At 47.0% G+C, this 22483-nt stretch overlaps 1 protein-coding gene across 5 annotated transcripts in view; it reads right to left on the reverse strand.

The window, feature by feature from the left end:
* Positions 1-1672: 1672 nt before the first annotated feature.
* Positions 1673-22483, reverse strand: part of NTRK3 (neurotrophic receptor tyrosine kinase 3) — a 217300-nt gene continuing 196489 nt past the window's right edge. For 4 of the 5 annotated variants that reach the window (XM_075713677.1, XM_075713676.1, XM_075713675.1 and 1 more), the window contains 2 exons: positions 4772-4930; positions 1673-1858 (listed from right to left, as the gene is read on the reverse strand). In XM_075713677.1, the coding sequence (XP_075569792.1) occupies positions 1673-1858; positions 4772-4930 (345 nt within the window). Of the gene's footprint in view, positions 1859-4771; positions 4931-6038; positions 6063-22483 lie in introns of all 5 variants that reach the window. The other variant, XM_075713674.1, reaches the window with a different exon arrangement.

A 22483-nucleotide genomic window follows, 5' to 3' on the forward strand; every position in this document is an offset into this window, starting at 1 on the left:
GTCTCTCCCTTGCTATCCCCACCACCCCCTGTTGCTGCCTGTCAGGCCTTTATCCTCATTGAGATGCAAGGCTGGCTGCTGCGGCCATCCGCTGAGCCGTCTGCTCCTGAAGGCACCTTCCCCTCCTTCCCCCCCTTCTCCCGGGGCTGCCTGTGGAGCTATTCTTCAGCCTCTGCATTTCACAACAGCTCAAAGGCAGATGCATCAATCCTTTCAGGGGATGGGGACGTGAGGAGAATGGCAAGGGGGCTGCAGGCAGGTGTTGGTAGGTTCCCAGCCATCTCCCAAGCCTTGTCCCCCTCCCTGTCCCCTGCTGGCTTGTGCCTGAGGCTTGGACTGAGGCGTGGGGCAGGGATGGGAAAGGGAAGAGGATGGGGAGGAAGAGCGCTGGGATATGCTGACCCCATAGGCATGCCCAGCCGGGATGCAGGCATGCTCCCAGCCGTCTGCACACTGCAGCCTTTTCCCCCATGAGGGGAGCAGGGATCCAACCCTGTCTGCTGAAGGTTTATTCCAGGGACCAATTTGGCCCTGATGCAGACAGCTGAGGGAGGGGGAACAACCCCGTGGCCGCTAGCAAACATGAAGGGTGGGGAGAAAAAGGAGGGGTGGGGATGGGCGTTGTTCCTCCCAAAGTCGCCACCTTTGCTGGGCGCCCTGGACGAACAGCACTTCTGTTGTGCACACTGAAATGGGTTGGGGATGATTCAGGACTGGGTCTCCAGGACCCCTCCTCGACTCCCTCATGCAACCGCTTCGGTCCCACTGCTTTCCCAGCAGCTGGTGTGGGGCAGGAGGGAGGTCTGGGTCCGGCCAGCTTGCTGTCTGTGGGAAGGCGGCTGGTTCCCGGTGTGTGTTTTACCCGTAGGTGCCACAATCCTTTGACTGTGTGTTTGAAAGCCTTGAGTCTATACATTTAAGAATCAGCAATTAGAAAAATTGTCCTGAAATGTTGGAGGGAGGAAAAAGGCAGGAAGGCAGAGAGGGATGGGGAAGGACTTGGAGGGAGGGTGGGAAGGGGCTGGTAAAAGAGAGTTCATCCAGGGGCACTGCCCTGGCTTTGTGCCCATCACCTGCGGGCTGGGTAGGAGGGAGAGAGGCAAGGACGAAAAGGGAGGACTGATTTCACACATTCAGTGCATATCATCCAACCAGGGCAAGGCTATCCTCCCGGGGCTCCTACCCAGGATGGCACTGTTGCCATAGCCAGTCTAGAACCCTGCCCAGCAGCCCAAACCATTCTCACAGCAGGGTTACAATTCACTGCTTCATTGCTCGGGGGAAAGATACCTTCTCCTTTCTTTCTCTTTTTTTTTTTTTTAATTATATATATATATTTTTAAGTACTTTTTTCTCCCTTTTTTGTTTGTTTGTTTGTTTTTTAAAGTCTTATAATTTTCTGTAACAGCAGCTTCTTTCTGTATTGGTGTGGAAGTTATATATAGAGAGATATCTATAAATATATATAAGCCAAACTGCCTTACAGGTTGTTGTTTTGTGGGATTTTTGTTGGTTTGCTTTTTGTTTTGTTTTTTTCAGTGTTGTATGTGTAGCAGGCACTTGAGTTTATATGAAGATGTTTGCTTGGGAGCTGTGGGGCAACGGACTTGGGAGGGGGAGAGGGAAGGAAGGACGGAAGGAAGGAGCAGGGACTTTCAACAAGTGGCCACTGCTAGCCAAGGATGTCCAGGTAGATTGGTGTGGCCTTGCCCAGAGCATGAAGGATCTTGTAGATCTCCTTGATGTTGAGCCGTTGCTGAGGTTCTCTCTGCCAGCAGCCCAACATGATGTCATAAACCTCCTTGGGGCAGACTCGAGGCCTTTCCAAAACTCGGCCTTGGGTAATGCACTCAATGACCTGGAAAAAGAAAGAAAAGAGATGTTGAATACCAGTTGGGCAGCTCCTGGAGGATGTCCTGTCCCAGCTACTTCTTGTCTGATGTGATACCATTTAGTGAATGGGAGCACTGAGAAGCCAAGAGGTCTGCAGATCCTCAGCGCTCACCTGTTTGTGTGTTGTTAATGAAAATTTTACAATGAAAAGTTTATCTTCAGCTGCAGTCTTGCAGTTCCCAAAAACTTTCCCCATTTGACACCTACCTACCTCAATGCACTCTCCAAACACGAGGTCACAAGAAAGTGAAATGAAGTTTTAACTTCTGATGTCAGTTTTTCCTGATAATTGAAGAAGGAAAAAAAGCCTTAAAATCCCCAAACTAAAGTAATATTTTGCACAGCTGAAATGATATTTTTCTTCCCTGAAAATCAAGAATCCTTTCCATTGCAAAGCCCAGGAGAGTTCTACAAGGGAGAGTTCAGAGCATCTTTTTCTACCTCCACTTCCAAGGGCAGTTTTGCCTCATTTTGACATAGAAAAGCAGCTGAAAAAAATGAAATTTCATCTCAAATCACATCTGTGATGGAGAAAAAAAATTTGCAGTGCTAACACTCTGTTCTGGGTCAGGTCAGTGCTGCTAATGAGAGAAATGTAAGCTCCTGGGTAGCATTAAAGTGTCTTCAGAGGGATGCCATTGGAAAGGACTCCCTAAGTGTCTGTTTGTGTTTTGTTCACTGGAGGAATGGATGCAAAGGGCAGGGAGGTATGATTTGTCAGAGAGCTGCTATTACCATCTGGCCTCCTTGGTTGGAGTTGATGAGTCCCAGCATTGCAGTGCGCGAGTGACCTGCCACGCTCTGCAGATAAACACAGATCCCAAGCAGTGTGTTGAGGGAAGCCACCCAGCAAGGGGTGTTTGGAATTTATCATTTATGAATAGTAATGGGCCTGCCACACAGCTCAACGGATACTTATCGCTTTGCTGTTTGCATATAAATACAGAGGGGAGAGATTAGGACCTGCTGAAAGCAGGGCGAGGAAGACACAGCATGCAGAAAAGCCTGCATTGCCATAAAGCTGCTGGCAGCGGTGACCTGTGGGAGGAGGTGAGTTATGGTTTCTGACAGGACATCCTGGACATGCACAGGAGCCCTGTGGTGGGCCCTTTCTCTCCAGGGCAAAGGAAGGCCATAGAACAGACGTTAATGGACTGGCTGAGGCTTTCAGACGAGGTGGTGCCCTGCCTCATTCCTCTGCTCAGGCGGGGTCTCTTCCAGCCTTGAAAAAACCTGCTAAAAATGCTCTGGGAGTATGAGGCCATGCGGATGCCAGAGGAGGGAGTGGGCATCCCAGCCGTGCTAATGCCCACACCCAGCAGCAGCGATGCTCTATCAGCCTGGTGATTGCTCTCGGTCCAGCCCTAGCAGCCTGGAGCTTGGCACAGATGCAGTTAACCTGCCCCTCCGCGGGCTCTACAGCTGCGGCCAGGCTGACACCGAGACTGGTGGAGGTGTCAGTCCTCTGCAGCCACACAGGCTCTGCCCACCCCTCCACAAACTGTGAAAAATGAGCCAGAGGAGAGCTAATGTGGGTCTCCCACCAGGATAGTGTGGTCTGGGGTTGGAGTCCTCAGTTCTCAGAAAGAATTGGATACAGCAGTAGGAAAGCAAAGGAAAAGAAAAGATTTTTTTCCATGGATGGTAGCAAAGCCAGTACAGCTGTATCTGTACAGATTTTAACCAGCCCTCCTCCCTCAAGGTTAGGGGTGACTATTCTCAGTCCTAATGCCCTGCAGAGCAAACTGAGGCAGAAAGCATGGGGATAGCTGAGCTGTCATATTCCAGCGTGCCTATCACCCATGTACAAGCTGCATGTGCTCATTTGTGTGTGTTTGTATTTACCCTCCCAGGGAAATGCAAGAGCAGCTCATTAAATAGCGTGACAAATAACTTCTGTCGCTGTCGATTCCATTGTTTGTGTCTCTAAAATGTTTGCGTGTGCTACTTTGGGATATACAGTCAGGCCCCATTGAGCACACGAATGGGCAAGTATTAGAGCTGTAAAGCAACACCTTGGATTTGCTGTCTCTGCAACTCACTTAATTAAGGGATCTGTATCCAGAAAGCAGAAAATGCACATTTCTCATTACAAAAGGTGAAATTTTTGAAATCCATTAGATACACAGTAGGATAAAAATGTGCAAGGTTCCCACACACTGCTATGTCAATGCATCTTGTTCTTCTTCTATAATACCCCCTGCTATTCTGAGCAAAAATCTTCCAATGCATTTCTGCTGATGTGCCTCAAACCTCAGCTCTGATGCTCTGCTAATCCCAGCCAGCCTTCCCTCAACATTTTTACAGTATAGCCCTATACTGATGGGCTGCAACTTTTGCTATTCAAAGAAATAACAAGAACGAACAAGCTCCTTGGGTCCTACCCACAATGAACTGGGGCACCATATAATAGATATCCCTATGGGAAAAAAACCCACAGAAATGTTCCACATGCTATCTAACAGGCTTCAAACACTTTCTCATAAACTGAAGGCTGCAGTAAGAGCCTCAGCTATAAAGTAAGGAGAAAGAGAGCAGAGGAAATACAGGCCATGACAATAACTTAGATCCCAGCAGCAAATTGGGTATCCTCAGTTCTGGCAGCACCCCAAGATTTTATCAGGTGTGGCTGTTATGGAGGTATGTCGGGAACTTAGAAGGGAGAGACTGAGGATGAGCCAGTACATGGCTTTGGCAGAGCCCTTTCACTCCTGCATGCCTCAGTTTCCCCAGCTCTTAAACAGAGATAATGACGCTTCTCCCATGGAAGCGTGCCAAGGAGGAGGCCATCTATGTACAAAGTGCTTTGCAAGCAATCTGGAAAGGAGAGATGGTAAAAAGTACAGTTTCCAGCTGAGGTGTCTCAGCACTGTTGTACCTCTGTGTTTGAGAGCTGAAACCAGGGCTGCTTCCCATATGTGAAGATCTCCCAGAGGATCACCCCGAAGCTCCAGACGTCACTCTCTGTTGTGAACTTCCTGTACATGATGCTCTCCGGAGGCATCCAGCGGATAGGCAGCATGGTGTGTCCTCCAACCTGGGTGAGGGCAAAGGGACAAGGAAATCTGAGTGACGAGAGCCCTGAGCAAGGGGTCAGCCCTGCCATAATGCGGACAAACTCAGGGCCTCCCTGTGAACTACATCAACAAGGAGCCGTTCGAAGAAGCTGGGCTGGCTACTGCCTCCCTGACCGCCCATGGGCTTACCCGCCAATCCCACCTGGTTAACATGATGGATAGCAAGTGAAATGTATCAAGATAAATTATGTCCCCTCCTCCCAAAATGGGCTTGTAAAGTAATCGAATGACAAAATGCCAAGAGAGTACTCCAGCCCTACAGTCTGATGAACCAGGAGGTAGGGCAAGAGACAGTGTTCAGTGAAGTATTGTGCTGAGTTTTGCAGGGCCTCAGTGATCTGAGGCACCCACCCGAAATACAGTGTGAGGTTTGTCCCTCTTCGGTAAGGTTTTCTAAAAGCCATGCACAGGCATCTGCACATCACCTAATTGCATGAAAGATTTTATGCTCATAAAACTGTGCTACGGGCCTTTTCAAAGAGTGCTTTGAATATGTAAATGACTGCAGGACCGCACTGCAAAAAGGCGGTCTGTTTGTAAAGAACAGGCTCTCACGGGCAGGGCTATGCCCAGCATTTAATGGAGGGAGGAAAGCCAGCCCCTTTGGAGAGTTCAGAAATGGAGGAGCCCATGGGCCAAGTCCCATTGGGGTATGCCAAGCCAGGGAAAGGCACTTTCTCAGCCAGGGTCTACCCTTCTCTAGGGCACATGAATCCAGCAGGTATACAGAAGGTTTGCAGGATACATGCAAGCAGTTTGAAAGCAGATGGATTTACCTTCAGATTCACTAGAGATTTCTAAGCAAGTGTCTCTGAGCAGGACAAGTTTGTCTCTGTTCTGTCCTTCTACATAAGAAGCACCATCTGTGGGGAAACAGCTAATTGATAAGACCAGCCGGTGCTGGAAGCAGTATGGCTGCAAGTCTCCAGCACTCGTGTCTGCTGAGGGTAAAGTGTCTGAGGTTTTAGTGGTGATGACAAAGAGTGCTTTTTTGGTACTGCTTGGAAGACTGCTTGTCTCATTACGGACACCAAAAAAGCAAGTGCTAAAACTTTGTAGCACCGCAACTGAATCAAACAGGCAGAAATCTCTCTGGTCCTATGACAGATCAGGGGAGAAGGTATCTGGTATCTAGGTTTCCAGCATATGTATGGCTATTCAAAATAATGAGATTGTTGCGCTTGCTTGGATGAAAACGTTTCTTGTACAAACAAAAGCTCTCCTCCAAGCTGCCAGTTTTCCCAAGCTGCCGGAGGTTTCTTTGCCTGATTAAAGCAGAACTAACATGGGGAAGTCAGTACGGAGACAGTGCTTGGAAGCAAGAGGGACAGTGCTGGGGAGGTGTGACGGAGTAGGGTGTGAAATGGGTATGATGCTTAGCAGGCTTTCGGCATGGGGGGTGGAAGCCAGATTTCTCTGGGGTTTGACAGAATTTGGACCCTGGCTTGCAGTGTTGTACTCAGAGGTCTGCAAACCAGCCCTTTTTCTAACTCTGAAACAGCCTCTTCCTACAAAAAAAGAGAAGGGATTTTAAAGGTCTCAGGAACACCTGTCTTTCCTAAGTGCAGAGGTGCTCAGAACTGCGATGCATGAAGACAAAAAGCTCATTGCAGCTCTGTACCTCCTATTTAGAAAAGGCTTGGCTGGTGTGTTCTCAGCTTGCTGCTCTGAACTCCCAAGAATGTTCTCCCATAATGGAAATGGAAATATGCTTTTCTTTGTTTGTTCCTTTGAACTCTGGCTGCAATTTTAGCTCTTTCCTGCATTCCCAGCTTTTACAAGTTGCTTTCCCTTCTTGTGAAGGGCTCTGAGGAAATGTTATCAACAGAATGGGACATACATCAAACTTGATTGTTGCAAAAACTGTTTTGTGCTAATGCTTATTTTGTTCTCCTTTAAGCAGCACTAACTCTTCAGTTTTCCAGCAATCTCAAAATGATTACTTATTACAAAGCTCTCTACATTTGCAATATCCTGAACCTTGCAGGATCATTTGAGATTACAGGTAGTACAACGTATTGAGCACACTTAACTCCCTTTTGAACAGGTCTTACAGCAGTTCAGAATCTATGAACCAGGTCCTCATCTTACACAAACAGTATTACAGCAGTTTTGCTTGAATGGGAGCACCCTGATTTACACCACTTGAGAATCTGGACCTGAAAGCAGAACAGAGAAGCCAGTAGTCCCATCTCTGTTCTCATAAGCTAAAATAAAGTCCAGGACTTTGGTCTCCTCTAGACACATCCTGATGAAGAACTGCTAGTCAGGTGACCTACACAGTCAACTGTTGTCCCAAAAATGTGACAACACAGTCTTGGCTTAGCTCATATTGTAGAGTCCAGGGACTGCCAAAGCATTCCTCTCAGCCCTGTATGTCATGTGAGACGTATCTTTTACTAAAAATTAATCCAGTAATAATTAATAATCAAGCTAACTGTGGGGGGAAAAAAACCCCAAGCAATGCCCAGAAATGTGTGGATCCCAAAATATGGCTCAGCTACGCCCATAGGTAAGGAGTTATTCTCTGCAGAGGTATTCTTTGCATCGCAAACAAGGTGCCACATTTTTGAGAGGAAATGTTAAGTCTTGCACTTACTAGCTAGCTATAAGCGGAGCAGTCATCAATTAAACTGTACCATAAAACCACTCCAATGTCTAGCTTAGCACATAAGGCTGACTATTACATTTTAAAGCATCACCTTTGACGATCCCGTACTGCTCCCCCTGCAAACAGATTAGGATTAAAATTCCCATTTAACAGATGAGAAAACAGATGCAGGAAGGCAGGGAAAGGCCCTGCTCTGAAGCTGTGTAGTAAGTGAACGCTAAATTGAGTCTTCCTGGTCTGCAGTCAGCCGTACCCTGTTATTTGCTGATGTAGCAAAATTATTTAGAGCTGAGCACAGAGGGATTGTACTACTGGTGCCATAGGAAGCAGAGTGTGTCCAGGATGACAGAAATCCTTTGTATAACATGTAGTGGCTGTGATCTGTGTTATGCCAGCATCGACTTCCACGTGATTCCAACAGCTACATACTTCTTTTACAGGACCAGGCATTGCCAAAAGCTTAAAAGCAAAATGATGCTATTAAATCAGGCTTAAAAAAAAAAAAAAAAAAGGATGCTTTTTTTTTTTTCTTTTCCAAAGCCATTTTACATGGCATGTCCTTGGCTCTGGAAAGAATCATTATTGTGACTTTAAAGAGAAGCTGAAAGTTTGCTTCATGAAGTCAAGCCCCTGTTTGCTCAGAGCTTGGCCTGGCAGGTTTCAGATATAAGTGGCCATGCAGGATAGAGGCTTGGCAGAGCATGCTACTTCTGAGACTTTTCTAAAACAGTCGTGTCATCTTCCCACCCCACCTTCCTGCATTCCCCTTGGAAGCCAGGGATGGTGGAGCCCCGCCATCATGCAGGTTCATCTTCCAAAGGCTCCTAAGTGTGGTATGTCCTCAAACAGTGGCACTGCAACATGTCCCCTGGAGACACTCCACAACGTGGAAGAGGGATTTGCTTTCAAGCAAATAAGACAAGTAAATCCTCTTCTGTTCCTCCCTTTAAATCCTATGATGCTGCCAAGCTTGCCCTTTCTCTTTGTTATTTTAATGCTTCATAGACCTGCAGACTGGCCTCTTTATCCTATTGTCATGGCTGTCTAGCTTTGCTTGACATTTTTAGCTCTCTATCTTTCTCTCTCTAGATCAACTCCCCATGCCCACTGTGCTGGTTTTGGCTGGGATAGAGTTAATTTTCCTCATAGTAGCTAGTATGAGACTATGTTTTGGTTTTGTGTTGAAAACAGTGTTGATAATTCATGGATGTTTCAGTTACTGCTGAGCAGTGCTTACACAGAGTCAAGGCCTTTTCTGCTTCTCACCCCACCCCACCAGTGAGTAGGCTGGGGGTGCACAAGAAGCTGGGAGGGGACACAGCCGGGACAGCTGACCCCAACTGACCACAGGGATATTCCATACCATATGGTGTCATGCTCAGTATATAAACTAGGGGGAAAGCTGGCCAGGGGGCTGCTCCTGGGGGACAGACTGGGCATCAGTCTGTGGGTGGTGAGCAATTGTTTTCATTTGCATCACTTGTCTTTCTTCGGTTTTATTTCTCTCTCTTATTGTTATTTTTCTTTTTATTATTATTATTATTATTATTATTATTATTATTATTATTATTATATTTTATTTCAATTATTAAACTGTTCTTATCTCAACCCATGAGTTTTCTCACTTTTACTCTTCCAATTCTCTCCCTCATCCTACTGCAGCAGGGGAGTGAGCAAGCGGCTGTGTGGTGCTTAGTTGCTGGCTGGGGTTAAACCACGACACCCACATTGACATGTTATTCTCACTGTTTTGCTCTTCCAGTTTGCAGTACTATCCTGGTAATAAATAGAGCAATCCTCTATCCTCTGAGTGGCCAAAGTTTCCTTCTTCTGTCTCCATTTCAGGATCGCAGTATCACCTACTCATTTCCATCCCTTTCTAATGGATACTCCCAAGTGCATGACCTGGTCTACAGCCACGTTTCTGATACTCCAGGGCACCTGGCCTCTGCTCTGAAGCCTCATTACACGTCTAAGCCCATAGACTTGCAAGATAACCAGCCACCCCCTTTGAGCAGCTTATTGCTGTATTAGATATGAACCTCAGGGAGCTGGGGGAGGTTCATGAAAGGCCAGCATTAATGGCCATTAGGGAGAGAGATAATTACTTAATGCTAGTACAGCACTTTGACGATGTAAAGCTATATAAGTACTATGTACAAGTAGTATTATAAGGCTCGAGGTTTGTCTGCTACCAAGGAAAGGTGGTGTCTGGGGAAAAAAATCTCCTTGTCCCAGCTTTCTGAATGACATCCAGCTGATTAGAAGGGAAAAGATGGCATGTTATCCCCAGTGAGTTTGACAGTACAGCAGCAGGTACTTGAGCAGCAGTGTTCAGTGAAGAATGTGCAGTATATCTACAGTTTGGGCCACTAACAGAGATACTATGGAAATCAAAACCAGAGTAGGGCTGAAAAACCCTCATGAGAACTTTGGACTTGTGGGAATCCAGATTCTAACATGTTACAGGCAGCTCTGGGTGGGCAGCCCTGTTTTCCCCCTCCTGGCTCAGATATTAGCTCCATGGCTGTAGCCCAAAGTAGCATTCAGAGGGGAGCTACTGAGCCATCTCCTCCATGCTCACAGCTGAAGGTTGGTTCATGCTCCTCAGCTAAGAATGGAATTTGGTCTCTGGCATACTCTAAGGCTGTGTTTTATTTTCCTTTTTGTGCAGTTTCCTTCCCAACTTTGAAATAAAATAAAAAATAAATAAGTGCTTTTGTTTTCCTTGGTCGCTTGACATTTGCTTTCCAAGGTCATTTGACAGCTTTCTTCCTGTTCCTAGCGTACTTCAGGGAGGCTCTGCTCCTGCCTTGGGAAAGTCACAAGAACGACTGTAGGTGTCTTCATGTGGTGCAGCGTTATTTGAGCTTCCCCTTTATGTTCAGGAAGCTGAGACATTTGAGTGTGTACAGAATCATGTAGTAGTGGTGGAGCCCTTGACACCATTTCTCTCCAGGAAAATCAACTCAACACTCAATCCACGCAACCTAGTGATAAGATACACATTCTCTGATTGCTGTCTCTGTTCCTGCTGCTGTAGGTAGAGATGACCTGGGATCTTCTTTAATTGCAGACCTGGCTGTCATCCCAGGCTGGGCTGCACCAGAACATATGTCCTTTAGACCTCAGCCTTAGGAGCTGGGTGATCCCTGGAAGATACGTAGCTCTGAAACTTTCCCCAACAGCCAGAGGTATGTCCCCATCAGGACACATTAATTCCTGCTGTGGGCACAGTGTGTTATTCAGCAGTTCTGGAGAGCCTTGTATGAATAAGAGGCACAGGTGGTTGGGTCACCCAAGAGGACATAAGGACAAAAAAAAGCAATGCAAGCAAGATGCAGGAAAAGCTTCTGTGTTTGGCTAAGTTGAGCTCTTGGAGAAAAACAAACAGCAAACAAAACTGCTGTAGATCACGTCTTTGTGAGCTGAAGTTTGTCAGATCAGGTTGGGGCATGCGAAGGTGGCTTCTCAGGGGTGAGGCAAAGGGCACGTGCTCATGGCTGCGTATCCAGGAGGAGATGCTCCCTCCCTGCCTTCAGTGCTGGATCAAGCAGCACTGAGAGACATTTCTCCATCAGATGTGACAGTATTTTGCCTGCATGAGTCCTGACAGATTCCTGGGCACTTTTTGCAAAGCAGAGGGATTAACTCTGACACACCAGACAGAGCTGAGCTTTGCTGAACTTTAGCTGTCCCACACTTCATAGTTTTAACTGTCACCTTACTAGGCTCTTAAGTACCCAAGTAGTTTACATCAGAGGTAGCTGAATTTAAGTGCAAGTTGTGACTGGATGCAATTCCCAAGTACTTTATCTGTAACTTCTTTTCAGATTATCCAGAAAGAAGGGTGCTAGCTATATCTGAGACTGCAGTATTCCCAGAATTATTCTGGGCTCAAGAAATCCCCATGGTGTTCCCCTGAGTGAAAGGCATCATGTTTTATGGCCGTACCACCCCCTGGCTGACCCTCTTCTAACTGAGTCAAAAGCCACCACTACAAACTCTCAGCATAGCCCTGTCCTTGCCTTCAGGTCTTGTGCCTTTGCTGTCCCTGCTGTCATAGCCAGTGCTGAATGTGAGCTTAAAACCAGTCAACAAAAACCAAAAAGCTTCCGCCAAACATTTTGACCCACTTGACTTCTTGTGTCCTCCCCATGCAGCTCTCCACATGTGTCTGCTCCACTTTCTGGGAATGGCAGATCTGATCCTCTCCTAATCCTCACTCTCTGCACCTAACCATCTCCTCCACTGCAGGCTCTGGCAGCGCCACAGCATGGGGCTTGCAGCTCCCCTGCATGCTAGTGACTGAAGGCATCTCACAGCAATTTTCAAGGATCACAGAGGGGTTTTGGAGATTTACAGAACGCACAAAGAAACCTGTAGCCATTTCTCCTACTTGCATGCAGCTATGCTGGGTGTCCCAGTCTTGCCCAAAGCAGGGGAGATGCAGGATGCCTGCTGCCAGAGGGGAGAGGGTTGGACTTACCCAGAGAGAGCATGGGGAAAGGAACCAAATGTCCCTGTTGTGATGTGATGTAAGGAGCCAGATGGACTTGCTCAGGAGCAGGAAAGACTGACCAGGCAGGGTTAATGCAAAACTGAGAAGGGGGTGAGACCTTCCTGCTGTCAGTAGGACTGTTTGGCAAGGGACTGTTTGTTCCCCCCAGATGCACATACTGTGTTTAAACATGAGTCTAAAAATAAAGTCTGCCATTGACATTGTTTTTCCTTACTTCATTTAACAATCTAGTTGCTTTATGACCTGTAATTCTGAATCACGTTGAATCAAGCGGTGTAATTTGCAAGCAGGGACAGCAGCCTCTCTCCCCCTTCCCCTCATCTCTGCTCCAGTGAGTGTGTTTTAATCCCACGGTTTTCAGCATTCCTAATGAGCCATTAACAAGCTGCCAATTACTTATGCAAATGAGAGGGGGCAGACATGGAGGGGTGGCTGTAGCTAGAGGTAAATTCTGCTACCTCAAAACGGCCTGAGATAAATCACTGCTGCTCTAAGAGCTGCCTGTACCCAAGAGTCCTCTCAGTTATATTATCTGCCATCTAAAAATGCCAGAGGTAATGCAGAGGATGGTTAAGAAAAGGGAAACAGAGGAGTAATCGCACATATATTTTTAATTATGTTTGCCAATAATCTATTTGGTGTGCTCCTTACCACAGTTCACCCCTCCCCTTTTCTTCCCAGAACTCAAAGCAGCAGCACCCAGTGCTAGGAAAGGGCTGCACAACCAGCCTGCAGAGGAACAAAGGTCAGTTTTCCATTTTCATAAGTAAATGCTCCAAAAGCCATGATGTCCAACACTGGGACATAAACTCTGAGAAACCCCAGCCATGCCTCATTCAGCTGGGGAGACATGGGAGCAGAGCAGCTGTAGTTTGCAAGGCACCTAGTAAAGAGGTCAGCGAGGCCACCACCAGGTCCTAGCAGGTCCTAAACCCCTGTCCTAACAGTTGCTGCTAGAGCCTTCCCAGGCGAAGGAGAGGTGACCTGCTTCCTGGTCCCCTGGGCCACCTCCTGAAAGCTTCTTGTGGCCCAGAACAAGACCCCACACTAGTTTCTCAGGCAGTGGAGGAAAGTGGTAGCACTGGGGAAGGATTCACTGGTGGGAGACCCAGTGGCTTCCCAGGAGTGCCACTGCTTGGCTGTGGGCTGGCACTGGGCAGCTGTGCAGAGGGGTGCATGCAGATGGTGGCCGCTGCAGTCTTCTGCAGCATAGCCACAACATGGGCACCACATCTGGGCTGTTCAAAAGCTACCAACTAAGCCACCTTTCTCCTGGTCACTGCCCACTTAACAGCAGAGTCTGGGAAAGCCACTAAACCTATTCAAACTACAGCCATCAGATAGTTTGTCAGGCACTGTATGGATTTACCAATTTGTCTCCAGCAGGCTGGAGACGCTTGCACCACACCACACTTTTTTAGAACAGGCCTGCTCAGAGACATGCAACATCCATGAAACAGCACAGCTGTCGGCTGGTTCCAACTTCAAAGGGGATCTGTAGTCTGCAAAGACTGCATGTGCCAACAGAAATTGTCCATGACTGATCTGCATTATCATTTCGCAGTGAGCTGGTAATACTACAAGAAGTGTTTAATAGCTCAAAAGCTAATCAGATAGAGGCTAAGTTAAACCATCATGATGCAAGAAACGCGTCCATCAGGATTCGGCTCTTTTGCTGATGCAGAGAATGAAAATCAGCTCAGTTTCTGGCTTCAGAAAGTAGGAAGAAGATTTGCCCAATAAATCTTAACCTGTCGATATAAAAGCAAAGTCTCAAAATGGCCTGAGAAATGCAGCTTAGGAAACAGGGCCAGCAAAGCACTTGCATGTGCGATCACTCTATGCTAAAATGCTTTCAGATTGGTATCTCATAATCTCCCCTTCCATCGTCCCTCTCTCTCTGTCCTGACAGTGACTCCCCTCTGGTAGCCAATAATGCTCTGTCTTTGTCTGCAGCCAGATCCATTCCTGACTGACGAATATGCATGATTTAGATAAGGCTCCATTACTTAACTTCTGGATGCTGGATAATCAGTTCAACTACCTTGGCATTAATCATAATAATATTCAAAATTCATTAGGCTAGATTGTTCGGAAATCTATTTCTTGTTAATGTCAGATTCACTGAGCATAGGCCTGGCAGCATACAGACAGAAATTTAATACAACGCAGGGTATGGGAACTCCCTATAGAAGCAGTCCCTTTCTTTTTGTGCAGCTGGACCATGATCTGGCAGCTCCTGCCCGGTTTGTCATTTGTGAATCTTGTTAAGTAGCAGTGAAACACTGTGAGCTTGCTGCCTGTTGGTTGATCAAGGGGCATCTATAGAAATTTATAGCTGAGTATGAAGTTTTTAAGGGGGAAGGTTAGATGCTCAGATCTGCACCCACAAATCTTAATAGTATCTCTTTTATCTAAAAACTGGGCAGGCAACCCAGAGACTTTTATGTGCAACCATGGTATGGAGGTTATGTGCAAGCACGGTATGGAGGTACAAAAATTGAAAGTCTTTTTAAAATAGAAATCTGTTCATTGCTTTCCTGAAAACTTACAGTACTTTAGCTTAGAGGATGGGGCCTTAGTGTTTTACCAAGACAAAAAACTTGCAGCAATAAAATAGCTGGATGGTTCCTTCCAGCCAGTTTCCCATAGGCCAATTGAGGACGGTTCCCCATGGTGCGCTTCCTAATGGTTTATTTGGCCTGTTTAAGCATTTTAGGTGATGGTGCTTTCCTTCAGGTACCAGTTCTCACCCTCTAGTTGAACAGTGGTTTCTCAGCAGGGGAACATCACAGAAATATAGAACAACTTCAGAAGATGCATACGCTTTCTCTCCTAATGAAGGCAGTGCAGGCACAGATGGCAGCTCAGACAAACACGTTGCAAGCCGTGTTAAAATAAAGAGCTCATCATCGGAGGCTGCAGTGTCACACCTACTAATGATGTGATTAAACTCATCAGTGCCGGTGGGAAAGCTCTGCCAGCTCTGGCACTGCTTAATGGAGAGCTGCATTTCACAGCAGAGGCAAACCCCAACCCCCTCCATCACCCACAAGCTGGACCACTGTAGAGACACATTGAATATATGATGGTAATGGCTAAACTTCCTGAGACCTAAAATAGGGGAGGTTGCCCTGGACATGCCCTTCCCATGCCTGCCTGAAGCATCCCTGTCAAAAGGTGGTGTGTCACGCAGAGGAGAGGCTGCAGATGGTGACAACAGCCAAAGAGGGACAGGCACAGGAGAAGAGAGCGGCTGCACCCATCTGAGTACAGCTGCAATGGGGGAGCAGCAGCAGCACTGGGAAGCAGCAGAACTAAAACTAGCACTAGTGAAAATGGTGGCACATAAAGAAGGTGAGGCTGGGATTTGGCTGCAGGATGCTGCTGGAAAACAAGCTAAATTTGAGAATTTGAAGGAATCAAGAATTGCATCCTCTTCTACTCTATTTTTCTACCTGAGACTTTCTGTGCATTGAAGTTTCCTCCATTCTTTATCAAGTATTCCAGATGCCCTTGAGTATGACAGAGTTGCTGGAGTCCCATGCATTTTAACCACTGTGTTAAAAATCTTCCTCCCTACTTTATTTAGCCAGGAGTGTAAATAAATAAGCAAACCCACAAACACAGGAACATGGCTCCCAGATGCCATTAGAGCCCTCAAGCACTAAGTGGCCATCGCAGATATCGTTAGTTGCTTTCTGCTCCCCTTCCTGCAGCCAGCCAGACGCTCCACCCCAATGAGCACCTCGGGGGACCATTTCACAAACCCAGCACCCGGTAGGACACATCTGACTGTTTTTGCCATAATATAGGACTGCTTCTAGACAGTCAGCTCTCTGAACCGGGAGTTTTCCTAGAGGAGTCTCTAGCCACTAGCTCTCCATTAGGGGTAGCCACAAGAGGAAGGATGGAAGGAGAAAGTGAGTCTAAAGAAACCACTAATGTTCTGCAGCGTCTGGTAGGATGAATGACCCCTGCAGACATATGCTGAGCAGGCAGGACAGTCCTCAATTATGTCATTGCTGGAGCATTTACTTCAAGGAGAAATGTGACTACAAATGCTGGGCTTAAAGCCTTGGCTGGTTTCACTGCCTCTGGATAAACCTCTCTGTTCCAAGAGCGTTAGGTATGTGTATGCAGCATGCACAGGCAATGACACGCATGTCTGCGTATGAAACAGCTTTACAGCCCAAAGAGCAGAGCTGAAAAAAACCCCTACTAAATTTCATTCTGCCCTCTTCCCTTTGTGAGAGAGGACCCTAAAGGATTTGCTAAGGTATTGATGGGTGCCAATCCATATATCCTAGTGGGCAACCCACAGCCTCCCTCAGGAAATCACAAGCAAATCTTGCCTACATGATGGAAATTTCCTGCTTGCCACACTGATTTTCCCCAGCCTCATCCTCACCGCATTATCCCTGTGATAACGTCTATATACTTCTCTCAAAGTTTTCTAACCTTCAAGCTCACAACTTTGTAAATATTTGCAACCAGGTAGCACATCTCCTCACTCTGGTCATTCTTTAGACAAACTATTTACATACAGCTCTTTCTATCCTCAGCAATCAATTGCTTCACACTGTCCTTGTTTCTACTGCACCTCTCCAGAAGCTGTCAACCTTATGGATGCTCTTTGTGGGGCTGAGTCAGGGACATGTGGCTGTGTAATAAAAGTGTATTTAAAATAATGGTTGCTGTAAAGGCACGCACTTTGCTCTTTGACTTGGATTCTTTACATGGATGGCTTCAGAAGAGCATTTGTTTCACTGGCACACTGAAAGCCACAAGCTTGCTGGGGAGCTGCCACCCCACAAGGGACTGTGCTTGGTTCGAAGAGGACAGGGTTTATAAAGACAAAATGCAATGTGGCCTGGGGCGGGCACAATCTCACTTTACAGAGATACTTGCTGTATATTGATCAGAACCAGCTTGGTGCTTTATTAGCCACCCGAGAGGTGCAATGAGCTGCTACTGGAATTTGTGCTTGATAATCAAAGGCATTTGTCATTCTTTGAAATGCTCCATGAGTAGGTGTTTGATTTGGGTGAGTGTGAAAAACGGAGGACAGCAATCCGGAGCAAGAGGCAGGGAGGCAGCAGGCACAGGTAGGGTGTCCTGCTGCCCACCCTTTGTCCTGACCCACGGGGCATCCCCACCACAGCATCCCACATGGCCCCATGGACACCATCCCGCTGGGCAGGACCCAGCGGCCGTGCAGCTCCATGGCTCAGCAGACTCCTCCACCACTGGCAAAGCTCTCCCCGAAAGAGCAGCGGCCATTGCTGCCGTTCAGTGCCCAGCCACCTGGCAGATAAAGCCCTCCTTTCTGTTTTGGCTTTCCCTCATTTCCTAGACAAACTGCTCTGGGCGTTTTTTTTTCCTCCCTCTCATTGACAGGTACAGGTGGCCTCGCTGCCCTGTCATTGCACCTCTCCCAGCTTGAATTTTAAACTATTTAACAGCTTTAAATGCACCTAATGAGGTTTCAGTCTGCACTTTGCTGCCATCCCTCTGCTTCTCTGACACCGGGAAGAAGAGCAGTTTGGAAACCTTTTGAGGACTTCCCTGTGTTGGAGGTCAAATTACATGGTAACTGGTGACCTTGTAAGTACAGGGTAATCTGCTGTGTAATACTAGGGTAAATTATCTCAGTACTTCTGTCTTTTCCACTGCAGCCTTCTGCAGAGATGGAAATCATAGAATCATAGAATCGTTTAGGTTGGAAAAGACCTTTAAGATCATCCAGTCCAACCAATACAGCCACTTACACGGTAATTAATCTTTGAACCATTTGACACTTGCCAAAGCTGGCGAGGAGTAACGAGCAGAAGCCCACCAGCTCTGCACGGGTCAAGGGACCGGCTCAGGAGCCACCACTCCGGGAGTGTCTGGTGTCACCTGGCCAAAGCAGGGGCTACTTTGTCACCCAGCCTCTGCAGGTGCCGGCTGCCTGGGGCAGCGGGTATGGGCTGCTTTCTCAGAGCTGGATGTGGCTGTCTCCTGCCTGCCCTGTGTTAGGCATTGCTGATTCAGAGGAACACATCCAGAGTCATCTGCAGGAGGAAGGGAGCACCAGGGGCATGTGGATGCCTGAGGGGAACAGGCAACCACCTTGTCTGAGTTAGCAGGATGGGGCCAGAAGTTCAGAGAGGCTCATCTGTGATGGGGGTGAGCTGTCTGGAGCACTTTCTTACCCTCACTGCGAGGGAGGTGCATGGGAACAGCACCAATGCCTTCCTCTGAAACCATCCAAATGAGGCACAGCCTCAGGCATTCACCTTGCAAAACTCCAAGAAAACCAGCCAAGAGATCAGCTTTCTCCCTCCCGGCTGTTCGTTCCCTCCCATGCTAACAGCCCTGGGGCGGGGGGCTGTCTGTCTGACCCCTGGTACCTTTATAGCAACGAAATGTATTTGCACACATTTTAGACCTGCTGACATCATTCCCTCTGGAGAGCTTTGGGTTTTTATAGTAACCACGGTAATGATTTTCAGATTATAGACTAATAAAATTTTTTAATTTGTTAGGAACATTAAGGTGGGCACTGTAAGATTCTTATGACATTTAAATAGTGCTTAAAAAAAGGGGGGTGGGGAGGGGGTTCTGAGTGCATTTCTTTTCCAAACAGGAGCACTGAAATAGAAAGTCAAAATCCCACATGCTGGTACCGAGATCAGCTCTGACACCTCCCCTCCATGCCTGTTTCACTTGAATACCTGCCAAGTTAAATAAGCAAACATGGGATTTTTGGCGTCCTAGTTGCAAACTTTTTTTTGTCAAGTTAGCCCTCCTCCTTAGTCACTCTGGCTGATGATGCTGCACGGCATTGACCTGATCAAAGTGTGTACAACTCTGCGTGCCATTGCCCTCTGTGGGCTGGGTCACAGCTCATGGGTGTTGCAATGAGTAACACAGTGGTTTTGCACCTCTGCCTATACTCACCTATTTCTCCCCCCACCACCCCCCACCGCCAATTCATTGCACACTCTGATTAACTAACTGGACAAGACTGTAAAGCAAGCAAGTCATGGGTCTAGAGCATCCCATCATTTCCATAGCATGCAATATACGCTGTGTGCCACAAGGCAGGCTGCTGCACCAGCCCTTTCCTCTGGCTGGGTAGCAATTGCATGGTTTGGAGTGAATAAGACTGCACTGAATAAAGGAGGGGCATTTTGGAGGAGGAAAGTTGCCCCTGCAGTTCTATGGGGTGATATGGCTGATATAGCTCTGTGCTTCACTTCCTAATCTGTAAAATGGGGCAATGCAACTCACTGACTTCTCGAAGATTCTGTGGAGGTAATGACTTGTACAGTAAGGTAATAAATGGCATGGCAGAGACTGCCAAGAAAGGGAAAAACAGTCAAATGTTTAGCCCAGGGTTAGTTATCCTGGCAAAAGAAACAGAGGGTTACACCATGAATATTATAGAGAAGAACAGCAAAGAAGTGCCTTTGTTCTGTGAGTACTTTTGCCTTGTACCTCAACTGGATCATATAAGATTAACAGAAAGTGATTATGTAAAGTCTGTACTACAAGGCATAGGCAAGTGTGAGCTCGGGCCTCCCCATTATCATTACCTGACCTTGCATGTTCCCTTTTGCAACCTCAGCATTTTTTTGTAGATAGGATTTCTGGGTGGTTATTTTAAGAAAACTGTGTTAAATTTCTTGCTTCTGTGCCAGGTACCTGCTGTTTAACAAACGGGCCATGACTAAGCATAGACTGGAAATTAGAAGCATCTACAAGTTAAAACAATGAGATTCTGAGACTGTCTTCCCTTAGGAGCACATTTAATAGTGGTGCTTGATTATGAAAAGTATAAATCTGATGTGATTGATGCAACAGGGGATAGGATTTGATGATCCAGGGAATCCCTCCCAGGCCTCTCTACTCCTAATGAATTTATTTTTTAAGGAGGGGGTGGGGGGGATGCAGTGCTGTACTGATGGCAAACAACAGTGAAGTGTGCAGACACCTGCTGATGGTTAGTGGGTCTCCATCCCCAGATTTAACCACTTCCCATCACCAAGAAGGTAAACAGGTCTCTCTCCTGATTCTGCCCATCCTGAACATATCAAGCAGAGGTGGGTGCAAGGATCCTACCTGCTTCCCTCTTTGCATTTTCCAACTACTGAGGACTTCCAAAATTCACTCTCCTCGAACCAATACCACAAACATCTCAGCTCACAAGTTGCCTATGTATTTCTAAGGTACTTACCTGTCTCCCAACACCATAATGACTGTGTCCCTTGCAATGTTTTTTTCATGTGAACCTCCTCGGTGAAGATGAGCAGGGATCACCTTTTAACAATGGGAAACTGAGGCACAGAAGGACTAACTGAATTTCCTATGGCGACAGAAGACATCGGTAGCATGGAAGGGACCTGCAGCCCAGTCCAAGGCTGGGATCTCACTGCTGGACTCTTCTTCTTCTCAGTACACCTAACTGAGCTCTCCCTTTCAGAAGAGGAATAGCAGAGCAGAAAGTGTTTTTCAGCTCAAGCATTCACTGGTCTGGGATTCCCATTATCTGTCAAGCCAAAGGGGCTGAGCTTGGGGTTTCTGAGGACACAGTGCAAGGTTGTTTCAGAAGGGATACACAGGGAAAGTGGTTATGTTCCTTTTCCCCCCCGAGTAGCTTTAATTCTTTAATTCCTACTTGCTAATAGGATAAAATGCTGTGATTTCTGCAAGATCAAATTGTGCAGGATAAGCTAAGGGAGTTTATTAATTAGCATGCTTTCAGGGCTGGGGAAAAAAAAACAACAATAAAAAGAAGCAACACGGTTGCAGATGATAGCTATGACTCAAGCATTACCTGCCATGACATTCTAGCTAAGGGGAGGCTGTCATGTTAGTGCTGGGCATGGTACTCTGATAGTGAATAAAAATCATAAATGAGAGGGCAAGGCTTTCTCCTTCCAAAATGTGGCTATTCACAGACATGTGCTACATTTCTCCAGGGCCTGATCCTGCAAATAATACCAGGTATAGCACTTCTGTGTGTGAGTGCTCCTCTCGCTTCCCAGGGATTGCTTGGAGCAGTGAGTGCTAAGCCCAGTGGTAAGCAGTTGCAGCATCAGATTTATAGTGTGCCAAGCATTTTGGATGAAAAGAGCTATAAAGAAGTCACATATTATTATGTCACATTGCAAAGGTCAACCCCAGTATTTGTTCTGTCATAAGGACATGATTGAAAGGCAAAAAAATAGTGTCAGGGCACAGGGGAAAATAATTTTTTAAAAACTGCCTTCAGGGCTGAGGATACAAAATTACATCAGTGCTTAGAACTAAATTCCCATCCACACCCCACAGTTCAATTTTGGCTCAGAAAGGCATAAACATAACAAAATCACCTTTCTGTGGCATGTCTTCTTACCCACTGACATATCCCCTATAAAATCAGCAATATCTAAACCCACACTCCCGTGTGATTCTGGCAACAGGAGCTGCCAGAGCCCTGCTCTGTCACAGATCTCAGGAGGGCTTTGCAAGATCCACTCAGCTGCTTAACACCATGTAGGCATTCGCTTAATCCCTGTTGCTGCGGGGACAGGAAGAGCGGTGGTGATGTTGGGGAGAAGGCTGGGCAGTGGGACAGCTAGTCCTTCAGCACCTGGCCAGGAGCATACACCTCACCTAGCAATGTCACAGGGAGGTTTAGGTAATTGGACCCCAGTAATTTGTCCCAGTCACGGCTACTTTGCAAATATTTATAGAATCATAGAATCTAAGTTTAGGTTGGAAAAGACCTTTAAGATCATCCAGTCCAACCATTAACCTAACATTACCAAGTCCACCACTAAACCAATTAAGGGTAGAGTAGCAACCCCACGCCTCCAGGCTTGGCGGCTGGATCATTTATAATGTCCATCTCTCTGGGCTTGCTGGCACAGGGAAGCTATTGAGAAATAAATTGTGGAAGCCCCATCACTTTCCTGCCTTAACTTATGAGGGGTCATAACTGCTCTGCACAGACAGTGTCTTTGGGTGGATTAGCTCAAGCCATTTCCAAAATGGACTCAAGCAAAAGTTCCCCAACTTTCTGGATCAACAGAGCACTTCCTTGTGTGCCAGCAGCAAAACCACACAGGACAATCAAGTTCAATGTTTGCCCCTCTGACAGGCTTCTGCAGCTCACCTCCAGTAGCCTTGCAGCTTGCTCGCGGTAGCTTCTGGGAAGCTGTGACAGCTGGGGAACCACTGGGCTGAGCATCCCTACACAGAGGCTCCAGAATGCAGCGAGCACAACAGGATGGTGGCTCGCCTCCGTGGGAGGGTGGGCAGGTGAACAGAGGTGTTACCAGCCCTCAGCTGGCTCACATGGCTCCCATCAGCCACCACCTTGGCAAACCCAAACTCCTTTGCACTGCC

The sequence above is a fragment of the Pelecanus crispus genome, chromosome 7 (genome assembly GCF_030463565.1).
Source record: "Pelecanus crispus isolate bPelCri1 chromosome 7, bPelCri1.pri, whole genome shotgun sequence".
Classification (NCBI taxonomy): domain Eukaryota; kingdom Metazoa; phylum Chordata; class Aves; order Pelecaniformes; family Pelecanidae; genus Pelecanus; species Pelecanus crispus.